Here is a 24863-nt window from a genome sequence, read left to right as displayed (position 1 = left end):
TTTAGTAGATAAGCATTTTTATTATTATGATCAAATTGTTAAATCCTACATGCAGCAGTTTAAAGCCCAAACAATGTCTGAATAACTTAACACATTCATCTCACGTTTACCTCTATGACTTTTAACACATGTAGTGTCTAGGCAACTTACATCCATCAAATTCCTATCAAGACTTTTTTTCATTACCATGCAAAAAGTGGCTTTTTATATAAAACAGTGTTGGTAAGTCAGTGCTTTATTTTTGCAGAATACTGTACAATATGCAAATTACTGTTTTAAATCAAAAAAGTTAATACATTTTCAGTATCAATTTTTCATTTAAGGAATACTTATTAAGTATAGCATTAATTCATGTTGTCTCTATCTCCTCAGAGTGAGAACCAAGTCTTTGTATTGATCTGACTTCTTATCCAACCAGAAAACACTTTTTTTCTCAATGTAGAACCTATACCAAAGCACTACCAGTTACATTTATGAGTTGCTAAGTGTATGGTTAGAGTGTTAAATAGATACAGCATCAGAAACATGAGAATGGTAGTGCTTCAATGTCTGTCACAAAAGCAGTTAATACATATATTACATATTTTACAACTACACACAGTACACAGAATCACACAAAATCATGCAAGACACAGGGTCTAAAAAACATCAGCTACTAATCCTCCCACCCCCCCCAGCAAAAAAATTAAATATGTATTTCAACACAGTGTGCTCTTCCTAATATCATGTAAGAAAAAGTAATCTGTAAACATCATTACCTTCGTAGCTCATGCCTCATCCAATAAAAATAACTGTCATTCACTACAGCCATCAGTGAAGTTATTTAAAATATACCTTAAAAACAATACTCACAAAAATGTATGGCTGAGTACACTGCAGTATAAATTAACAGAAAGTGACACAAGTAAGCTAGTAAATTAAAACTGTTAAGGGTTAAGAACTCCTTCCTTAGTGTTTCATTGTTAAAGCTACATCATTTGGCAAACCAAATACCTGCTTTTTAGTTTAACCGGACTAACAGCACTACTCAAAAATGTCCAAAAAATAAGGCCTCTGAAATAAATATTTCCCATTTTAAAAAGTATAATAAAAATGTACACCACATGATCAAGGAGGTATAAAAATCATCAAAACTAAACCATTCTTGATGATGCATCTGAAGAAAAATGGCCTAGGTTTTGTTTCTGTCGACGTCCTCTGTTGTTTTTGGGACATTTTCTGTAGAATGAAAACAGACAAAACATCAGAACAGACAAACCATACAGCAGACAAAGCTTGACATAAACCTGGCAAACTGATTGCAAGTGTTCCAAACAAAATATACCTTGTTATGCACATTACAACAGCAACAATGACAGCAATTTGCACAGCACCAATAATTGCTGCAATTAGGACGTAAGGAAGTTTCTTCCCACTTGGAACAACAAACAGCATATTCATATCTGTAGTTTCACACTGATGTCCAGTATATCCAGAGTCACATCTGTTAAAAAAAGACATAAAGACATTCATTCTTTGCTAACAGTGTTAAAGATTTCATTTTCTTGAGCTCGTTTCCATAGCAAACATTCCATTCACATTATAGTTTCCAACTAAGGAATTAAAAAAAAGTTCCATAATTTACACAATTATCCTGTACCTTATAATTATTTACAGTTTCGGTCTATCTTTTCTAATCCTTTAATTCTGGATGTAAAAATTATCTTTTCTATTTTATATATTCTTGAAATTAGCTTTAAAATGGTAAATACAACTACCACATGTACACTTACAGAGAAACAGTTGACAAAGAAGCTCAAGTACAAAATATGTGTTAACATACTGATGCTACAAATACCCGAACAACGAACATTATCTTATGGAGCCTGGAAAGACATAAATTTTCACCACTATATGTAAACATCTAAACGACACAATGCATATCTAACATGTAAGGCAATCTTTCAGTGGTGGAAAAAATGCATCTTCAGATGACTCCCACCTTGACTATCCTATTAGCTACTGTAAGTCGACATCGATTTCACCTATACTTGAAAGTTTTTCAACATGTCTTAGCTTCACTGTTATCAATGCACAGCTAATGAAGTACTCTTGTTGCAAAAAGCCAGCACCCTTTGTTTCATTAAGCAGATAATCTTTAACTGTTACAGACTGCCTTGCAGTAAATTAAGCCTGTCTAATTTGCAGCTGACTCAGTGGACTTGCTGAACATAGGGTACTGTATGTAATTTATGAAATGATATACAGATGTGCAGCCCTTATGATTCTATGTAAAACTGTTACATAACTTTCAGTGTATAACATGACCTTGAGTCACATAATATGGTACAGACTGCAGAATATATCTCACAACTCTGATGGGCAGAATATGACCAACTTACTACAGTAAACTCTCAGTTAAGCGGCACACATGGGGATTGGTAGATGCTGAATAACTGTAGTTTCTGGTTACTTGAGAGTTACTATTAAAAATAGGCCTGACTAATACTGTACCCTATACTATTTGTTTGGTTTGATTTGTTCTCAGGTTGGGGAGAGAGGGAATTTATTCCTATCTTCCTTTTTAGAACTCTAAAACTCTAAAAATGAAAGGTATTTTTCTGCGGGGGAAAACAGAAAGTGTAACACATGAAAATTGGGTTTACCATCACAATTTCAAAAATGTTTTGTGTGAGTAATGACTTACTTGAAAAACACTGATGAAATTTACATTAGCGAACGATCACAGAAATTAAACAAAAAAATGTCAATTCGAATTCGAACTCTTGACATTTTTTCAAACTTACCTCAACATCCGGTGCCATTCAAAACACGTTTTGCAGGGGGCAAGCCCCCTTGCACCCCCCACACCCCTGCTAATTATATATACCAACTCCGAGGACGCACTGCAGTGAAGGAATAGCTACATGTCCCGATCCCCACTGTAGTGCGATCTCCACTCAGAATGTCGTACTCACAAAAGTACAAATGCACACTGGCATTCACTCTTTTGTGTCTTTGGCATCTTTTGGTTCGCTAATATAAACCACTGAAAACATCCTTTCGCACATCTGCCATTGCAGATATGCACGTAGACAATGTGATGATAGAAAATTGTATTGTATTTCGATTTTTTTTTTTTTTGCCAGTTGCTTGAGTTCCAGTTAACTGACAGATTACTGTACTATAAATGATAAGGATCCTTACTTATAGTTTTCTTTAAACATCCATTCTGTTCCCCAGTTCAGACAGGACATAGTATGAATTAATATCACCAATTCGTGTCCCAGCCATACTGGAGCTCTGTACTATTTAATGACTTTCATGCAGCCAGAACAGCTTTACTTTTTGTTATCTGTAAATATGGGCAGAGTTACTCTTATCTGTGACATACCAAGGGTCTTTAATACAGATGGATACTGAGCTATGCCTAACAAGGCGGAATGAAGAAGAGGAAAACTGCCATGACTGAGATTACGAATTTAACACATAACCTACTATGAATATTTAACATTAACTGTTTTTAATAGATTGATTTCATCTTCTCAGACTTGGTTACACTCCAGTTTTACGAAAGGACAGAGGAATTCAGAGATAATAGCAAAGCCATAGCAATGGAGGTGCCAGGTGGGTGACTACCCCACTGTTAGGGGGGGCACGATCTGCACTGCACATAAGATGGACGTTTCTTACTATAAATCTGTGATTAAATCAATGGGCATGAGTGTTGGTATGTGCAAAGCATTAATGGTAGTTATTTAAACAGCTGTGATAGTGGTTGCAGTGTATATGTGTATTAGGAACCAGAGCAAGCTGCTTGCTATGAGACCTATTATGCAGAAACATAACAGCTTTTTTGCCAGTTGTAGGACTCCAACTGTCATCAGTGGAGGCACCATTTCAGGGATTGCCCAGGGAAACAAATGACCAACTACAAGCTTTGCATAATGGCAATTCATTAAAACTTTGAGTAACACAATTCATATCTATTATGTACTGATTATCAAGTACCTGACTGGGACACTTCTTAGCTGGCTTGAACTCCTATTCTGTCTTCTTAAACATCAAGTTAAAAAAAATCCTTGCATCTGCCTACACTTCAAAAACAACCCCGCCAACACACACATTTGTTCTGCAAAATCCACGAGCAACAATGATGTGGCCCATTTAAGATCTAGCATTTCCCCACCGTCTGAGACCTTAAATCAAAAAACAAATAATTTTCACCCTAATGGACATGAACACTAGTAGCGCATACATTTAAATCAACAGTATTTTTCTCTCAGTATATACAGCACAGTTACTACTTCCATTTTTGCAGTGACCAGTGTCATAAGACAGTGAATGCATATGGCATTATAACAGATGATTTAGGCTGTAGACTGGCAAACCTGCCAATAACCCCATTTCAAGAAGAGTTAAATGTTTAATTTTATAGGTGCAGAAGTGATTGCTTATTTTACTATGAACACTTTACCAGAGCCAGAACACCAGCCTTTCCTATCAGATGAAAGGAAAGAAACTTTGATATGTGTTTTCCCAGCTGAATACAAATATACCTACCCCTTACATACGATGCACTTCACTACACAATGTATTAAGAAGCAGGCTCCAAAAGACTTGCTCTCAGTGTAAGTGACTTACTCCAGTATAAGGCCTATCTGAAAAGCAGGCTTACACCAAAGCAAGTTGTTTACACGGAGAGCATGCATTTTAGAAACTGACTTGTAGTTTTATTCAGTGAAGCACATTTGCTTACCATAAGGAAATACAATTCAAAAAGTAAGCCTAGAACCACATACTGCATTGCTGAATTAGACAGCAAGGTGTTATCTGCAAAATGCCTACTCGCCTTTCCACATATACAACCACCAGGATATTTAAAACAATTTTAGTATCTGTGTTACAAAAACATAACATTTGGATACTATGCAGAAAGTGAATATTACATTTCATGCACTTACCGACACGAAGCCTTCTTTATAGAATAAATGAACTCGCATTTTCCATGTATGCAATAGCCATTAAAGTTTTCTGAGCAAGGAATGTGATTCCCAGCATAAATGTCTTCTGCATGGTCATTCGTTTCTACAAGGGAAAGGAGTTAAAACACTAGAATTTAAATAATGTAAAAAGGAATTTACATAGCTTGGTTAACATTATAAAGATAATTAATAAACTTCGCACAAAGTGTAAGATGTGCAAGGTAAAGTACAGTGCAAATTTACCGAACCAGAAAACAGACCATGAAAATGAATTTCAAATAATAGTAAACGTATGTAAATATACTTGGACAATTCAAAAGTAATTGAAAAATCACCCCATAGAGCAGAGGAATCATCAACTAAAGCAAATATAATTTGGAGTTGTCAAGTTTACTTTTTAACATAAAGCAAGAGGTGAGTATATTATTTTCTGTGCAGATGCTGGAATATAAAACTACCTACATCACATCAACTAATATTTTTACTTTTGCATTACAATCATTTTATTTGTTAATTTTCACGTATAAGTCACCTTGTATTTTGCAGAATGTCTACCTAAAAAAAATAATTATTTTCTAAGCACAGTTTACTTAGGAAGGATATGCAAAATCCTGTTACTTCAGTTTCTGTTACAGCTATATATGTGGGCTCTCTTGCTAATTATAAGGATTAGTTCACGCAAATGCACTACAGCAGAAGTCATCTTGATGCATAGATATTCTTTATTTTTCTCTCCTCACAACTGGCTATCAGCTGCCACCAGCTCCTCTCCTTATTTACTGGACCCACTGGACAGGCCTTAGCCAGCCCCATGCTCAACATGACCCACATCCAGGTCTGATAAGGAGACTGAAGATGCTGCTGTCAGGGAGTGTTCTCTAACTCCTGCAACCTAGAAGCAGCCTTGCCAGCTCCATGACTGTCAATCATAGAAGGTGCATACATGCATGCTTCCATGTACATGCAACCTCCCAGCTAAATGGCTTACCACTTATGTGGCATGGAGCTCATCAAGCTTGTATGCTGTTTACTGTAGCAAGCCTAGATTATCCCCTCCAGGATGGACAAGGTGACACTGGGCATTCCTCACAAACTTTCCTATGTCTCTTATAGCAACTGTGCTGCTAATCGAATATGGGCTGTCTGGGGAAGGGCCTAATTTAAACATTAAAGACCAAGGATATGTTAATTTAAAACTTAAGCAGTTGATTTGTATGTTTGTGGCACATCAGGCAAACCCCCATTTAGCAGAGAATGGAAACATGGAAGAAATATGTGAATTGGCATTCTATCAGGACAGTGCAAGCTTTGTCGCAAAATACTGACATAAAAGGCCACAGCAGAACATCTGTTGCAGCTGTTACCAATACTTTGCAAGTACTTACTATAAAAAATGGGAAAACTGAAAAGTATGAAGGCCAGAAATGATTCAGAGCCTGATGGTAGAGTTAAGCTCCTCAAGGCTTACCAAGTATCACATTTGCACAGCTGCAGTGATGGTGCTTTTCAGCTATACCTCTCTATGGTGAATTGCTGCTGCAGCCTTCTGGTTTCAAAGATGTAGCGCGCAGGGAAATATCTAGAGAGCTACATGACAGAACCCATTGCAGATATCTGTTATACTTGTCATACCAAAAGACAATGCCACAGGCCAAACATTTAAAACGTCTGCTTATCAAATGATAAATCTTATTTCCCTTTCTTTATAGAAACAGGAAAACGGATCTATATTTCTAACTTTGTTGGGTCTTTTGTATTACCTGAAACTGAGTTTTCTGTCCACATCCATGAGATGCTAACACTTTTTCTCCCTCATTTTGGTAATCTGGGTAAAAACTGTGAATTTTACATGTTAAATAAGAGATGCTACTTATACAGCTTTAGGCCTACAAGTCAGATTAGTGTTGAGTCACAAATAAGAAGCCAAGTGAGATGATTTATGCATGAGATCTTTAGCTAACAAGACCCAACACAAAATACAAAAGCAAGCAGAAAATGTGATTTCCAGTAAAGGCACTTTAATTCCAATGTTCCTCTAGGGTCAGATAGGAAAAGTCAATTTCTTCAATAAGTCAGGTTGTATAAAGGACAAACATGGCTTTTTGCTGGTGATAAGTGAAGTACTACAAGGAGGCTTTAACAGATGAATGTGCTGTAAGCTGAAAAAAATTCATTTAGTGAGCAGGTATTGATGGGAGCTGTAGTTTGATGGATGACTAAGGTAATTCAGAATCAAAGTTATGATTAAAATAGTACAAATATTTGGGAAGGGAACAATCCAAACATTTAGACTGTGTCAGTCTAAGCAGCAAATCTTGTCTACTTCTGAATATATGATTTTCTTGTATTAGGGCAACTTGCTTCCTTTGTAACTTTTAAAATTTGAGTGGAAAAGAAATTGATATCCTTCAAGCTAATGCAGTCAAGAGCTTTTAGACTGGGATGTAATACCTTATTCAGGTGTTGTGTAATGGCCATGATGGAAGTGATAAGACTTATTAGCAGAGAGAACCATGGCTGTCTTAGCTGAGAAGAACTTATAAACATTATTTCTTTACTTATTGCTTAGGTCAGAGAAATGATGCATAAGACACACTTTGCATCGTCAACTTAGTTAACATACAGATAATAAAAAAATGTACTACTTACAAATGACTAAATGAACTTAACAATTACATTTCCAGAAATATTTCATATTTATACATAACTAATATAACTGAGGTAATATAGAAAATCAGATTAGGAGCACTGCTTGAAAACGTAATAACAAATCAGACTGATCACACTATTTAAAACTTGGCATGACTGCATTTTGTATCACAGCAAAGGTATACATTAATGTGCTCAGTTGCAGTTAAAATCATCTGTCCTCCAAAATGTCTTGTGATGAATGAGACAGAAAAAGACACTGGCATGACTAATCTGATGTTTATCAAGCAGGCACAATCTGTAAAGCTCCACATCTGTACACATTTATGAAATGTACATGGATCCAGTTTCACTTGTGTGCTATTTTCCTGATGAGTCAATCCCTAATTGATGGAAGGTGAAATGGTGAAAGAAGGTTTAAGATGTAACACATGCTCCAAGCTTGGAACCATGTCTTTGCATAGTTTGAGATGTAACACACTCACTAAGCTTGGAACCATGCCTTTGCATAGTTTGAGATATAATGCACACACTGAGTCTGGAACCATGTCTTTCCATGGTTTGAGATGTAATGCACACACTGAGCTTGGAACCATGTCTTTGCACATTTGAGATGCAATGCACACACTGAGCTTGGAACCATGTGCACACACTTTGCATGGAACCATGTATTTGCATGGTTTGAGATGTAATGCACACGCTACGCTTGGCACCATGTCTTTGCATAGTTTGAGATGTAATGCACACACACTGACCTTGGAACCATGGCTTTGCATGGTTTTAGATGCAATGCACACACTAAGCTTGGAATCATGGTGTTGCATGGTTTGAGATGTAACACACACAAACTAAGCTTGGAACCATGTCTTTGCATGGTTGGGAGGTTTCAGCTCATCCTCCAACTTGTCTGTTTATGTATCATATTACTGTAGTGCTGCCTATCTTGATATGAAGGTGTTCTGGTTGAAAACTGTCCTAAAAGGCTATCAGGACTTGGAAGACTGCCATAATCTTCTTAAAAGTTGACTTTACAAGAACTTCCCTATTGATATCAATTGCCCAGCACTGAAATTTTGAAGACTAGAGTTCTTAAACATAATCAGAGGAATATATTTTTAGGATTTGGATCTGCAGTGGGCCATGTAGTGTCCCTCTAGTGAAAATGTTTGCCATATCTGTCTAGTAAAGAAAAAGCTTTCTTTTTCTTTCTTTCTTTACTTATTTATGTATGTATATTTGTTTACTGAGGTAGTGCACAGATGGCAGCTAACAATTTGCAGATTCAGCCCAAGTGAACAAACTCATATAAATGAGACATTTATACAGTCAGTATAGTTACATTATTGAAAAAAATTACAGTGAGTAATTACAGATAAATATTTCTAGCTGCATGATAGATTTGAATAAGTGGGTATAAGAGTCACTTGAGAGAATGGAGTTAAACAAAGGCAAAATAGAGGTTATGTAAAGGATGCAAAGTATTCGGGTGAAGTAGGTAGTAGTGAAGCAACTACAATCTGATTTGTTATAGACAGGATGGGATGGATTCCAGGAGCTCTGGAGCAAGCATGAAGAAAGATGGCTAGTACAATGCAGTTTGGTTTGGGGTTTTGAAGGATGGGAGTAGATGAGGAGATGTTTTTGAGATTGTATAGGTGGTGTGGAGCTTGGCCACAGGAAGCAAGGAGGAGTCTGCTTGCAGGAGGATGAATAGGAAAGACCCTAAAAGTAGATCAACTCTGTGTTTGACCTGGCTTTAGAGATGACGATGAAGTGCTCTTGTGATGGGCATTAAATCAATAAAATAACATGTTTTATTTTCAATAGCATCCAGAGTTGAGGAGTTTTTCTTAACTGTAGTGGCTATAACTGGAAGACCATATTCAAGTTGAGCTAGAAGGACTATCCTTGCTTATTGCAGTTCTGGCAGGATATTGCAAATGCTTGCACTGAAAACTGAAAAATGGCGATGAGATATCTGGAATCGATCGTACCTCCTGCAGCACAGTCTTCCTTTTCCTGTAATGTGCCTGTAATGTGAAGGAAAGTATATCCCACATTCACAAGGTGTTAGTGAGAATTGTGATAATTGCTAACACTAACAGTGGATGCCTGATGCTGTATATTTTACAAGTACTAAAAGACTTTGTGATTCTTTTTTTGCTGTTATACCTTAATAACAGATTTGGCTGCAGTTTGCTAGGAGAAAGTTCATTTATTTACGCAGCACACGCAGCTGCATTTCAAGAAGTTGGAGAAGGTCTTTTGTTTCCTCTGTTCTCCTCCCTTGGTATTTCATCTTCAAACAGTGATAAACAGTTATGTCACAAGGAATTGCTTTAATAAACTTCAAAGTGAAAACTCAAAGTGTATTAAGGGAATCAGAATTTTGATTTAGCTGAGGAAAGAAAAGGATCTTGAATATCTAAAAAGTGCTACCTACATAAGGAAAGATCACAGAAATTATCAGTAAATTCCAGGAAAGTGTCTACAGAGGGCAAAAGAGACACAGCACTCAAGAAATTATGTCCATAACAGAAAGTTTCATTACGAGGGATGACATCTATCAAAAACAAAATTATCATATGTACCTGGAAGGACTAGGGGGAGAGAGTGTGACATGAAATGAAAGTATGGACTTTGTTCTCCAGTTTGGAAACCATTACTTGTACAATGCTATAAACCCTCTGTTTCTAGAGTTAACAATAAGCTGCTGCCATGGAAACATGTTTTTTTTTGTTAGTTGAAAAAGCTGGTTTAAAAGAAAACAAAGCCATGCTTAACTGGTGAATTGTTTAAAAGTCCATCAGTTCCAGAGCCAAGTAGCTGCATCAGTTTTTTTTTGTAACAGACTTTGGAATTGTGTGAGCAGCCAGCGCAGCCATTATTTCTGACACAACTTTTTGTCACACAACTGGAAAACAAGTAGACTGTGCAATGAGAACTTTTAAATCATGTTTATTTTGGTCAACAAGTCTAATTTATACTGTTAACATAACAGCACATTGACAACATTTGACTGCCAAGTGTTAAAATTACCAACAGTAACTGCTTTGAATATTTAAAAATTTTACATTCATTACAAGTTCACGCTACAACAAAATAAATATTTGAGGTTTCGTTCCAGCTTTGTTGTTGGTAAAGTCAAGGTGGATTGTATAACTCCAGTAGTACAGTTATTAGGTGACTGTTGACAGTATTTATTTATTTGTTTATTTATTTATTTAGTTATATTTATTTGTTTATTTATTTATTTAGTTATATTTATTTACCAGGGTAATGCACTGATCACAATGGACCATTTGCAGGTACAGCCCGGGTAAAAAAGATCACATATCAATGAACAAAACATATTTACAGAAAAGAGGATATGCTAAAAAAATATGTATTTACAGATGCAACAATATCCTACAGCATTTATTTCAAAATGCAGTTTACAATGTCAAAACATGGAAAAATGGAATTGTGCTTTGCAGAGCTTTTTGAATAAAATGCGGCCATAATGAATGATAAATGAACATTTGCTCTGTGTGTTGAAACAGCAGTAGCCTTAAAGCAATAACTTATGATTTTACATAAGGCTTTCTTTGTTTAAAAGCTGAATTCTCACTGAAGTTTAGCTGCCGGTACTTTCTAACAGCTGGAAGACTTTAACCAATCATTGTCAAGTTTAAGCAAACATGCAGCTGCACCTTAGGAATATACCTTTTGTAAAAGTGTCAGATGGTACGGGATTGTATACAGTGTATGTAATAACAAGAAATTACTATGTAGAATTATTGCTTCCTACAACATTGTAGGCTGATACTAAAAATTTAATCCACTGTATGCTGTACTAACATTTGCTTACTGGGTTCCTCTAAGCATAATAGATATTACAGTGAAAACTTTACTTGCAGGTAGTGTAAATAGAAACAACTGTATGCTATCTTCTTACAAAAGTTCATAGACAGTAAACACTTAAAAAGGCAGACATTCTTCCAGACTGATACTGGAAAGTTCTGAATAATACTGTACCTCTGTGTGGTATGTAGACAGAGATGTTAAACAGTGTGAGTAATTAGCTTGTAAAAAAAAGATTCTTTCCTATCAGTTAAGTGAAATACAAAGGAAACAATCTTTATTTTCTTTAACAACAGGCTCTGTCCACATATTTGTTTTCCAGATAAGTAAAAATGTGCAAAAGATAGCAGCAAATTTAGAAAGAATATACAAAAGCACATGAATCAGCACACACAGTTACAGAATTCAGTGCTGACTCTATCTTTTGAATTCTGTAGAAATGCTGCCTAAAAATATTACTGTATATGAATTAAACAGAGATGGTTGAAAGACAAACCCTAGGATTCAATAGAATACATGCAGAGCTTACACAGAATGTACCCATGTACACAGCCATGGTTCCTCCTCAGCAGTATGCCATACATATTAATTAGGCGCTCTGCCGAGGGACAGCACAGTAACATGGACTTTGAATCTGTGTAAGCAACACTGAAGAGGCTGTGCTGTTCTTGTGGACTGTGCAGAAAACCTCTGGACAGTTGGTAAACATAGCATAATACATTTTGGCCAATTAACCTGGACCAAAAGGTGATCAACAGATATGACTCCATGAAACTGCTGTTTTAATATTTTTTTACATTCATATGCTTGCTTGTGAGGTGGAGCGTGCTGCACAGCTATGCTTAGCATTGCTCACATATACAGTAGACATCTGCTACACATCTAAAAATAGAAACACAATGTATTCAAATTTTTTTTATTATTTATTTACTTTTTTCCATTTGCTTGTTTGTGTGGTGTGGCATGCTTAGCTGTGCTGATATATACAGCAGACATTCACTAGACATCTAAAAATAGAAACCAGATATATTCAATTGTTGTAATTCTTCACCTGTGTAATATATGTAAAGATATACAAGTTCCCTTCACCATCCCAGTGGCTAGAAAGGTTGAGCCATGACCTACAGTGTAGTAGGTCCTGTATTCGAGTCCTGAGCAATCATTCTTTTTACGTTTACTGTTGTGAAAATGTGTCAGGTGACTGAAACATCAGTTTAGTTTAAAATGAAAAAATTGTTACATTTAGAAAAGCTGCAAGATATTAAGCAGCACTTAAACATGGGCAACAGTATATTCCCATTTGTGTGTTGCTAAGCTGCACTTACACATGGCCTATGTGAGTTTGTGTGATGCTAAGTGAAGGGGCAGTTTTTTGTAAGTTACAGCAATGACATGCAAGGGTGGGAATGTAGCCTATTTAAAGGCCAATAGGTAGGAATTTCACATCATTTGTTGGAGTTCTAACTTGACTGTGGATTTGCCTGGTGCTGTTGGTGAAGGAGTGCGCTTTAATGTGCAGAATTATGGAGTGCAGAATTATGGAGTGCAGGAGTCCAGAGTTTCTATTGGACTCTTGGTTAAGAATTATGAACTCCAGCTGCTGCAGGGTGATTACCAGGTCTCAGACTGTAAGTCTGAGGCTGGGGATCAGTTGGCCAGGGAACTTACTAGTGCTACTGGTATCCCCTGCACTGGTGAGCAGTGTTGTCACCACTACAAAGGTCTGAAGCATAGGAAGAGGGGAACCTTGGACACCTGGGTCCAAGAGGCTAGGGATGGGCAAACCCCACAGATATGTAAGTATGTTTGCCAGTAATTTAGAAATTTACAAGCTGAATCTGTACAAAACTGGTATGCATAATGGCTTGTTTCTCTTCCCACAGCTGCAGAAGAGAGTGCTTGCAATGTCTAGTCCCATGCAGGGCGCCTGGCCAGGATGAGGCAGTCATGTGGTAAGTAGGAAAACATCAAATTAATAACTTAATGCATAACATAATTATACAATAAATTAATTACAGAGTTTGTAGTCTTAACAGTCAGGTATGACGTACCTGAGACATCTTGCATCTTTATTAATGTCACTGCCTACCTAAAATGGTAGAGCAAGTTAAAGCAAGTAAGCATGCAGTTATGTGTAGTATAGTAAGCATGCAGTAATATATAATATAATAAGCATGCAGTAATGTGTAGTATAGCTCCAAACACCAGTTAATGTTGGGGTCTGCCCAGATTAAGCGTCACTGTTCTGGTCTAGTCATTACCTGAAATATGCTGTAGGTTGCACTCAATAAATGAACATGGGTTAGTTAACAGAAGTCCTACACCATGGTCTACAAGCCAGAGTTGAGGCAACATTAATCAATACATTGTAAAGGGTGATGGTGCTTTGATAACTAATGCTTTCAAATAAAGTGTTCACTATTCCTGTGCTCAGTGTATGTGTGTTCTAATCTGACACAAGTCAAGTGTTACATGTAATTGAATAAAGAATGCAGCAAATAATGTCAGAAATAAATGTAGTGCAATACCCAGAGTAAGGTTCAAGCCTGTGTTCTGCTCATTTTCTCTGAAATAATGCTGTATATTCCACATTCAGTAAATGAACATGGTATATGGGTAAGTTAACTGAAGTCCTGGACAGCTATCCATGTGCCTAAATGCCAGATTTTAAGAAACATTATCAATAATGTTTAAAACAAGATTGTGCTTTGATAAGTAATCTTTTCAAATCTTTTCAATTATTACTGAATTCACTGCATATGTGTTGTAATCCGACACCAGTCAACTATTACATATTAACTAATAAAATATGCAGCAACAAATTTCACAAATAAATGTAGTGCAATTCCCAGATTGTGTCAAGCTTCACTTCTGATAATTTTCCCCAAAATATACTGTAGATAAAACCCAATACATTAATGGGGTATACGGTTAAGTTAACAGATGTTCTACACAGCCATACATGTGTGTAACTGCCAGATTTCATTGACATTAAGAAGCACAGTGTAAAAGGAGATGGTCCTTTGATAAAGAATTGTTCTGTAAAATCTTACCATAACCATAAATGTCCTTCTCTTCCATGTTGCAGTATTCATAACCTTTGGGTTAGCCTCCAACTAGCGACCTGTATGCCTGGCCAGTATACAAAAGCTTTAGTCACTGCAAGGTACGTGGGATGTCTGACATTGTACGTAGGGTGCATGGGCCATAAAAGTGATGTCTGCACATACCTTTCTCAGAACTGAATGCCCCATTAACACCCCAGTCCCAGGAGAGCTACACAAGTCCTGAATCATCCTGTAAAGTTTTTTTTTTAAATTTTATTTCTTTCTCTTCCAGTGATAGGAGGGCGGGATAGAATACTGCACCATGGAACAGAAGGACATCTATGGTTATGGTAAGATTTTATAAAACTTTTCTGTGTCCTTCTATCCTCATGTTGCAGTATTCATAATGTGTGGGTGAATGCCTCAGCTCAAAGGGAAGAAGACGAAGAAGAGGGTAGTTTGGAACTATTTTCCAACAATCCATGCAGGATTGCCCTAACAAAACCTGCTCTAGATCTGGAGATGTGGTCCAGTTTGCAGTGTTTGTTGAAGGTATGCACAGATGTCCAGGTAGCTGCTTTTAGAATAGAGGCAGTGTCCATCCCCTTGGAAAAATTTTCCAGAGGAGGTCATGGCCCTAGTGGAATGGGCTTTTATGTTAGAGTCCAGGTGTTTGCCAAGTTAGGCATAACAAAAGGAGATGGCTTTGGAAATCCAGGTAGAAACAGTTTGTTTTGTCACAGCTTTTCCAAGAGCCCTGGGGTGAAAGGAGACAAGCAGTTGCTCTGATGTCCTAAGGAATTTGGTCTTGTCCAGATAGGATCTTAGCTGTCTGCGAACATCAAGATAATGCAGGATTGAAATGGGTCTAGCTGTCTTTTCAAACACCAAATTGAGAATATTTTACATTTAGACAAATAGGGTCTCCTAGTACTGAGTTTCCTGGCCTTCTTCAGGAGATTTAGCATGTCCTCAGAGTAAAGGTGTCAGAAAGGGATCAAAACTCTATCACTCACAGGGTTAGGCTCAGAGCTTCCAAGTGGGGATGGATTAGGGATCCCTTGTCCTATGTGAGTAGTTCCACTCTGTGAGGTAACTTGTGATGGATTGGCCCTGGCTAAATGCTGAAGGAGGGGGAACCAGTGCTGTCTTGGCCAAAAGGGAGTCACCAAGATATTTGGTTTGTCCTGCTGGATTTTCTTTAAGACTTTTTGTAAGAGTGGGAAGGGGGAATGCATTAAGAAACATCCCTTTCTAGGAGACAGAGAAGGCATCTGTCACCCTCGCTAGGGGGCTGAGTGCCCTAGTACAAAACTGTGGAAATTATCTGTTCAGTTTAGAGGCAAACAGATCTATTTGTGGCATACCCCACCTGTGGACTATGTCCAAAAACACATCTCTGTGTAGTATCCATTCATGGGATTGTGACATGGACTTGCTCAATATGTCTGCTTGAGTGTTCTGAGCTGAGGGGATATAGCCTCCGGAATGACTCCATGCTGGATCACCAATTCCCAGGCCTGGAGTGCAAGTTTACATAGCAAGTATGATCTTGTTCCCTCCTGTTTGTTTATATACCAAAGGACAGTAGTGTTATCCGTGAACAACTTCAGGGGTCCTTGCTTCAGAATACCTTGGAAGGCCTTCAGTGCAAAGATGAGAGCCCTCATCTCTCTGATGTTGACAGGCTCCCTCTTTAAGGAGTCTGTCCATGTGCCTTGTACATTCAAGCTGCCCATAGCAGCTCCCCAACCCAGGTCTGAAACATCTGTGTACATTTTCTAGACTACAGTTAAGGGCTGTAAGGGAAGTCCTGGGTTCAGAGAGACTTGATCCACCCACCAAAGGATCTCCTTCCTTATACATGGTAGGAGGAGAGTGGTATGGTCCAAGGGGTGGGAGTGTTGGGTCCATGTGGACCACACTCAGGTACCACTGATGTTTCCTCATGTAGAGTCTTGCTAGTGGCAACATGGGGATTGTAGAAGCCATATGCCCTAAGAGTCTGAGGTATTCTCTTGCTGCCATTGCAGGAGTGTGGATGACAGACAAAAGGTATTCCTTTCAGGCTTTCCACCTTTTGGGGTGGGAGGTATGCCATCATAACATCTGTCCTGATTCTACACGCCAGGAAGACTTGGTCCAGGGGGGAGTTTAGGGAAGTTTATGGTGAAACCCAGAGACTGCATAACATAAATGACTGTCTGGAGATGGTTATGGAGGGTCTGTAACAATCTGCCTGGATCAGGAGGTCATCTAGGTATGGGAATATCTGTACCCTAGGACCTTGCAATAGGCTACCACTGGAGCCAGTCACTTGATGAATATCCTTGGAGCAGTAGATAGTCCAAAAGGTAAAGCAGAGAATTGAAAATACAAGGAACCCACAGAGAAGTCTAAGTACTTCCTGTATTTGGGCCAGATGGGGATATGTAGGTAGGCATCTTTGATGTCCAACGTAGCCAAAAATGCCTGAGGCATTAGCAGTGGAAAGTGTGAGCATGCGGAAGGTGGGTACTTGAAGAAAAAGACTGAGGTGAGAGAGATCCAGGATGAGTCTCCAAGGGCTGTCCTTTCTTGGGACCAGGAAAAGCCTGGAGTAAAAGCTCCTTCCCTCTTCTGACACAGGGACTGGTTGGATAGTCCCTTGAGAGAGGAGGCTGTCCAAGACTGGTTAGAATAGGGGAAGCTGGTCCTTTGGTGGCTGCGGGATGCCTCTTAAGAGTGGAAAAAAGGCCCAAGTCATGAAGTAACCTTTTTCTATGATTGACAAGACCCACTTGTCTGAGGTAATGCTTTTCCATAAAAGGACACAGTGAGTGAGTCTCTGAGTACAGGGTATAGGATCTATAGGGGAAGGAGGAGGAGAAGGCAGGTAGTGACAGACTACCTGCCTTGTCCTGAAACAAAGAAAGTTTCTAGGTTGGTGTCTGGGCAGGCCTGGAAGATGGCTGATACTTTCTGGAACACTTTTTGCCCATAGCAGGAGGAGGAGCAGAATGTTTCCTAATGAATTGGGTCTAAGCAGGGTAATTTCTGTGGAATTTAGGAATCTGTGAAACAAACAAATGTTTCAAATCCTGTAGTTCTTTCACCTTCTGTTGAAGGGTTTTGAAAAGTTCTGCCACTTGGATCCCAAACAAGGCAGTACTGTCCAGGGGAGCATCTAGAAGTTTAACCGTGATATCATCAAGTAGGGGTTGGAGCCTCAACCAAGAATACCTTCTGAGCACTGAGGTAGAAGCTGAAGATCTGGCCTAGGCCTCTGCAGCATCATAACTGCATTTAATTAAGTGTCTTGTCACTTGTGAGGACAAGGAGATCAGGTTAGAGATTTGTGACTTTATGGCCAAATCAGGGACATCATCCAACAGCTTTGAAGCCTGAGTCAAAAAGGTCAGGGAGTACTTAGATATATGTGTCTGGTAGCTGATGGCCCTAAATGCCAAAGTGGCAGAGGTGTACACCTTCTTGCTGTCCTTATCAGTAGGAAGAACAGAAGTAGAGGGTAGCAGTCTGGAGGGTTTGTCTGCAGAGACAGAAACGGTTCCAGGAACTCCAACAGGGCATTTTATTAGAAATGTTGCCCCTTCTGGAACCTTATAAAATCTGTCAGGCCTTCTAGATGCAGGGGGTTGGGATTCAGGATTTTGAGAAGCTGCAGAAAAGGTGTCTAAGAAGGTTGGTAGGACTGGTGGAATGGCAGATGGCGATGGGGTATCCATTTGTAGGAGTTCATGATACCTCTTTTGGACTTTAGACATTTCTGTGGAGTCCGATTTGAAAAACTCTCTCATCTTAGAGATGGTTTCTCCAAAGGTAAGGTCCTCCCAAGGTAAATCCCCCTCAACAGAGTCCACCTCTGGGGAGGCATATTCTAAAGGGGAAGGCATTTTGTGAAGTGTAAGACAGAGAATCCTCTGTCTGAAGAGGAATCTGAAGAGTCTTCGGCCCCTATTGTAAGAGGCTCTACAGTCTGAGGTCTAGAGCTGATAACAGGGGGGAAGCCAGAGGAGAAGCAGCCATGGAAGGCCTAAGGGCCATAAAAGCATTGAACAAACACTGAGAGAAAGCCTGCTAATCAGGCAAGCTCTCAGGTAGTGAAGTCACAATTTTGGGTTTTTGTTTCTTTTTTAAAGAAGCAGCAGACCTGGAGGGTGTAAGGCCTAAAGAGGGCCTAGGTTCACAAGCTAATGGTGGACGGACCAGTCTGGAAGTCTGCAGCGAGTCAAGGTTCTCCCTCATTGTTGGCATCTGATGTCTGTATTACCTCAATGGATGTGCTTTCAGCCCTTGGTTTTGTGGCTTCTGGAACGGTACCCGCTATACCGAGTCAGCTAGTTCTGTACATTTCACCAGGCATACCTCGGCCACAGTGGGAATGAAGGTGGAAGAGATGCAGCAGTGGACTCAGGCCTGGTAACTTTGGCCTTCTTTTTCTGTGGCTTGACGGTATGGCTGGATGGCCCTTCCATCCCAAGGGCAAGATGTTTGAGGCGCTAGTTCTCTAAATAGATATTAAGGGTGTGCAGACAGTTGTGAAGAGTCTTTGGGACAAAGCCTGACAAATCACTCAGACCTTATGGTCATGGTTGGGCCCTAGGCAGAACAGACACAGGTCATGGGCATCCTTATGATGGATCTGACGTCCACACCTACACTTTCCTTTTCTGGATGACATGAACCTGGGCAGGCATGCTGTGACCAAAAAAAAAAAAAAAGAGCAAGAAAAAGGCCCCATCGGGGTACTTATCTTTAAATCTTTAAATCACAGGATCCAATGGCAGAAATGGCAGGATGAGCTGACCTTTGACTGGCAGCAGGGATGTTCTGAGGAAGGTAAGTGCAGACATCACTTTTATGGCCCAGGCACACTATGGCCAACGTTTGACATCCCCATGTACATTGCAGTGACTAAAGCTTTTGCATACTGGCTGGACGTTTGGGTCGATAGGCGGAGGCTAACCCAAAGGTTATGAACACTGAAACATGAGAATAGAAGGACATATAATGTTTTCAGATAAAGTGCTCATTATTCATGTGGTCACTACATTTGGTTTCCAATCTAATAACACACACAGCTGTGCATGTGTATAAATGTACGATTTCACACAAAATGTTGCAATAAAAGTTTTAAAGGAAATGAGGTTTTGAGAATTCATTACATTCAAATAAAGTGCACATTATTCCTGTAGTCACTGCTTATGGGTACTAATCTCATGGAAGCCAACTGAAAAATTACCAGCTGTCTAGTATAATTAGTGTACATGGACATACTTTTCAACTGTCATGATTTTTGCAGAATGTAATCACTACTGCCTATATGTCTGGTCCTTGATTAGCAGATACATGACATTACTTGGAATACAATTTATTGGCAAAGCCATTATCAGAACACCTTGTTACTAATATATCAGCACATTATGTAACAACATTCCCTGCAGTTATGCCCTTGTACCACCATTTGGTAGGGCTTGGCCCATAATATCCCATGCAAACAGATTGAGAGCTGCGTACAGTATGTGTAACATCATCTATACAAGATTTGCAGTCACTGTACTCACAAATGAAATCTTAGATATTTAGAAATATGTAGTAGTCTGTGTGGTAATATCACCTGCAAAGTTATGTTTTTTTTTTCGCTAGCCACACCCTGTCTCTTCTTTAATTTTTTAGTTTACATTTATTATTATGATTTGATATTAATATATTATTTGTAACTACCTCTTACGTTGGCCTTATGTATAATTTCATATTGCTTTGCTGTTAATATGCTTTCATTTAAGTTATTTATTGTTGTGTTCCTCATTATTTTCCTTTATATTTCTTTTGATTAATCATTATTATCTTCTATTATGTTTTTTTTTTTCTATTATGTTAATACTAAAATTGGTTTGGTTATGTTTACTTTTACCTTATGTTTATATTTAATTTACTATAGTGCAACAGGGTGGGCTGGTTCCAGGCGATCCACCTACCTTGGCTTCCCCTGCCATGGCACTGGTGCCTAGCACATGTGGGCTGCAGCCTGGTGGCACCCCCTCTGCTATCCCTGCACTACCTAAGCCATCAGGTTGTTTTGGCCCACAGGCTGGGGCTGGTCCCCCCTCTGGGAGTGGAAGTGGATGGGGTGATTATTTCCCCTGTGAGGAGCTGCCGGACATGGTGTGTGGGCTGCTGTGCCAAACGCTCGATGCATGCCTACACTGGATGGAGAAAGTACAGTTTTGTACCTACCATAAATGTAGATGTCCGATAGGTATGCATCAGCAGTCATAACATATGGGTTGTCCTGCCTCAGGCAGCCCTTCGGTCGGCCGGATTCCAAAGTCTGGGTCTGGCCTCGGCTGATGTCGCACTTTCCCCGACGTCAGAGCTTCTGGGGTATAAAGGCATCAGCCAACGCCATTTTCCCTCAGTGTTTCTTGCCCCAGATGCCAGGTGCCCTCTAGGAAGGCTAAATTTGGATAAATGTTGAAAATTCCAAACAGTAGCAAACAAAATATATATACATATATACATACAAACAAATACACCATAATAGATTCCCCCAGCTAGCTGAAAGAGGGGTAAGCACCCAAGGAATACCACAGAGGGGAAGGAGGGTGGGTAATCCTGACTGCAGATGCATACCTATCGGACATCTACATTTATGGTAGATACAAAACTGTACTATGTCCTTCAAGGATGCATCTGCAGTCATAACATATGGGTAGAATACCATAGCCAAACTGGGGGAGGAGGTACTAAGATAATGATGGTGTAGTTAAGATCCCCTGTAAAACTGCAGTTGCAAAACCTACTCGGGATCTGGAGTATAAAGGTAGATTGTAATGCTTGGCAAATGTATGCACGGAGCTCCAAGTAGCAGCTTCTAAAATGTCCTTGGTAGCCACCCCTCATAGGAAAGCTGTAGTGGTGGCTGTGGCTCTTGTGGAGTGAGGCCTGATATTTTCAGGAGTTGTCTTTCCATGAAAAGAGTAGCAGAATCGAATGCAATTTCATATCCTTTTTGAAATTGTCTGTTTGGAAATTGCTTTTCCTTGCACTCCGGTTGCATATGCTACAAGAAGTTGGTCAGTTTTTCTGCTGGTTTTAGTTCTGTCCAGGTAGTAGCATAGTTGTCTGTGCACATCCAAGGTGTGCAATAGTTTTTCCCCCCTGTTCTGTGGGTTAGGGAAGAACGTAGGCAAATGAATAGCTTGGTTCAAGGATACCCTGGATACCACCGTTGGCATGAAAGTAGGATTGGTGCTCAGAGACACTCTATCCTAGTGAAAAATAAGGAAAGGCTGCATTGCCATTAGTGCCTGTAACTCGGATACTCTTCTTGCTGAAGTGATTGCTAGAAGGAAAGCAGTTTTCCAAGATAAGAACTGTAAGTCTGCTGATGCTGCTGGTTCAAAAGGGGGTAGTGTTAATTTTTCCAGCACAAAATTGAGATCCCATGCAGGCAGAGGGGGTTTCCTTGGAGGTTTTACATTTTTGATCCCTCTTAAAAATTGTCTGAGGAGAGGGTGAGAGAAGATAGGAGGATCCATGTTGTACTCTGCTGAAATTGCTGAAGCATGAATCTTAATAGAAGAATAGGACAGGCCATTGTGGAACAGTTTTGCTAAGTATTCTAGGATGTGTGCTAGGTTTGCCAGTGTGATATCTGTACCCTTTGATGTACTCCAAATGAGGAATCTCTTCCATTTAGCTGAGTATGTTTTTCTTGTGGAGGGTCTGCGAGCCTCCAGGATAATGTCCTTGACCCTCTGAGATAAAACAGTTTGGTTTTGTTTTAAGCAATTTTCCAGGCAGTTAGCTGCAGTGTTTTCAAGTTTGGATGCAGGGTCTTGTAGTTGTTCTGCGTTAGAAGTAAAGGCCATAGGGGTAGAGGCCATGAGTTCGTCCGAGACATGCTTCTCAGTAGCGGGTACCAATGCTGCCTTGGCCAGTCTGGAGCTATCAGAATCACCTTTGGCTGTTCCTCCCTGATCTTCAGTAGAACTTTGTACATCAATGGGAGAGGTGGAAAAGCATACACTGTTAGGGCCTTCCAGCTGAAAGAGAGGGAGTCCACCCTCCAGGCTTGTGGGTGGTATACTCTTGAGCAGAATTTGTTCAGTTGGTGGTTGAGTGGGGAGGTGAACAGGTCTATCTCTGGCATTCCCCATTTGTTTGTTATGATTTTGAAGATGTCTTTATGCAGCATCCATTCGTGAGCATCCGTGGTAGTTCTGCTTAAGCTGTCTGCTAGTGAATTCTCTTTTCCTGGTACGAATTTGGCCTGCAGCTGGATATTGATATTCAGGCCTAGGTTCCACAGATCCATTGCCATCTGGCGTAGAGGGTAGGAATGCGTGCCTCCCTGTTTGTTTATATACCACATGACTGTGGTATTGTCTGTCCTTATCAGCAGATGTCCTTGCTGGAGGAATGATTTGAATGCCTCGATTGCATACTTCACTGCCAGCATCTCCTTTAGGTTTATGTGCAAGTTCAGCTGGTCCTGAGACCATAGGCCTTGGATGCACTTGTCTTCCATGTGTGCTCCCCATCCTAGGTCTGAGGTGTCCGTGGTGATGGTCTGCCTTGGTTGTGGTTTGTTGAAAGGCAACCCTCTGTTGGTCTGGCAGGCCTGAGCCCACCACAGGAATTCCTTTTTCAGGCATGGAATGATTGGTATCATGGTTTCTAGACTGTGCCTGTGTTGAGACCATACATTCCTTAGGTACCATTGTAATTTCCTCATATGCAGCCTGGCATGCGGGATCAAGATTATGCAGGATGCCATGTAACCCAGGGCCTGCAGGACTTTCCTTGCAGTAAGCTGAGTTTGTCTTGTCAAAGCCATGAAGTAGACTGGGAGTTGCTTTTGTTTTTCTTCTGTGAGAAAAGCCATCTAAGTTATTGTGTCCAGATCCGCACCCAAAAAATGTTATCCTTTGGGATGGCACTAGTCTTGACTTCTGGATGTTGACTGTGTATCCCAAGGCCTGTAACAGGTGTATGACATAGGCCAAATCCTTTATTAGTTTTGTCTTGTTGTCCGCTTGTATTAGGCAGTCGTCCAGGTATGGGTAGATTTGAATTCCCTGAAACCTGCAATGTGCAATTACTGATGCCAGGTATTTTGTGAATACTCTGGGCGCAGTAGATAAGCCAAAGGGCAATGCTGAGAATTGATAATGCTCTGATCCTGCAAGAAATCTGAGGTGTCTTCTGCAATCTGGTCGTATAGGGACGTGCAGGTATGCCTCCTTGAGATCTAGAGTCACCAGCCAAGACTCCTTGCCCAACATGGGAAGAAGTTGCTGTAGGGTCAGCATTTTGAATTTTGGCGCAATGAGATATGTGTTTAGTGCGGACAAGTCGAGAATAGGCCTCCATTGGGTTTCTTTTCTTGGTACAAGGAATAGTCTGGAGTAAAATCCTTGGCCTTGTTCCATAGATGGTACCCTTTCTATTGCTTTCATCTGAAGTAAATTGTTGATTTGTCTTAGAGCCTCTGGCTTCTGGTTTGGTGGTAGGGTTGGCATTCCGCTCTTTTTTGGTAAAGTGTGGAAGTGAAACCTGTATCCTTTGTCTATTGTTTGCAATGTCCGTTTGTCTTTTGTAATGCAATGCCAATTTTTCGAGAATAAAGCCAACTTTCCGCCCAAGTGTGCTTCCAGTTTTTCCCTGGTAGGCGGAATCAGAGCCAAGTCATTGTGTCTGTCCTGTGGAAGTGGATGTAGTTGCAGTTGTGGCAGTACTCCTCTGGTTGGCAGGTTGCCACTGACGATCCCTGTAGGCACCCTTTGATTGACCTCTGCCTCTTGGGCATCTATTCCTGCCCCTTTGTGCTCTGGGGGTGTCTGGAAAGGACCATTTCTTTGAAGGCCAGTTTCTGCTGAACCTCGGAGGTTGGACCTGCAGAAAATCCTTTACTGTTTGCACAGATTTTGCTTTTTCTTCCACTTTCTTTAGAATCTCCTGTGCAGGGGAGCCAAATAAACTTTGTTTCTCCATTGGAGCATCTAGGAGTTTAGCCTTGACATGGTCTGGCAAGGATTGCTCTTTTAGCCAGGCATGCCTTCGAATTACTGCTCCAGTCATAGCTGATCTAAATGAAGCCTCCAGTGCATCATAGCCACATTTTAAGAAATGATTACTGACCTGCTGAAAGTTGTGTACCAAATCCTGAAGGGACTTATGGTCTAAAGGTTCAGGAGAAGAAAGCTTTTTATTCAGCTGATCTAACAAATATTCCTGGTACTGTATCATATGGAATTGACAGTTTAATGCCCTGGCAGAAAGAGTACCAGATGTATAAACCTTTTTTCCCCATCTCTCTAAAGCTCTTGGCTCTCTGTCAGAGGGTAGGGGGTTT

General features: G+C 39.8%; 1 protein-coding gene across 1 annotated transcript in view; it reads right to left on the bottom strand.

Moving 5' to 3' along the window:
• Positions 1-24863, bottom strand: part of TMEFF1 (transmembrane protein with EGF like and two follistatin like domains 1) — a 1099811-nt gene continuing 1074948 nt past the window's right edge. Inside the window, exons 8-10 of the mRNA XM_044064659.1 lie at positions 4944-5067; positions 1325-1483; positions 1-1218 (exon numbers count right to left, since the gene is read on the bottom strand). Of these exons, the coding sequence (XP_043920594.1) occupies positions 1134-1218; positions 1325-1483; positions 4944-5067 (368 nt within the window). The 3' untranslated portion in view covers positions 1-1133. The remainder of the gene's footprint in view (positions 1219-1324; positions 1484-4943; positions 5068-24863) is intronic.

Source organism: Protopterus annectens, chromosome 3.part0, assembly GCF_019279795.1.
Source record: "Protopterus annectens isolate FY-2018-M chromosome 3.part0, PAN1.0, whole genome shotgun sequence".
Lineage (NCBI taxonomy): Eukaryota > Metazoa > Chordata > Ceratodontiformes > Protopteridae > Protopterus > Protopterus annectens.
This window is presented reverse-complemented; position numbering and strand designations above follow the sequence as displayed.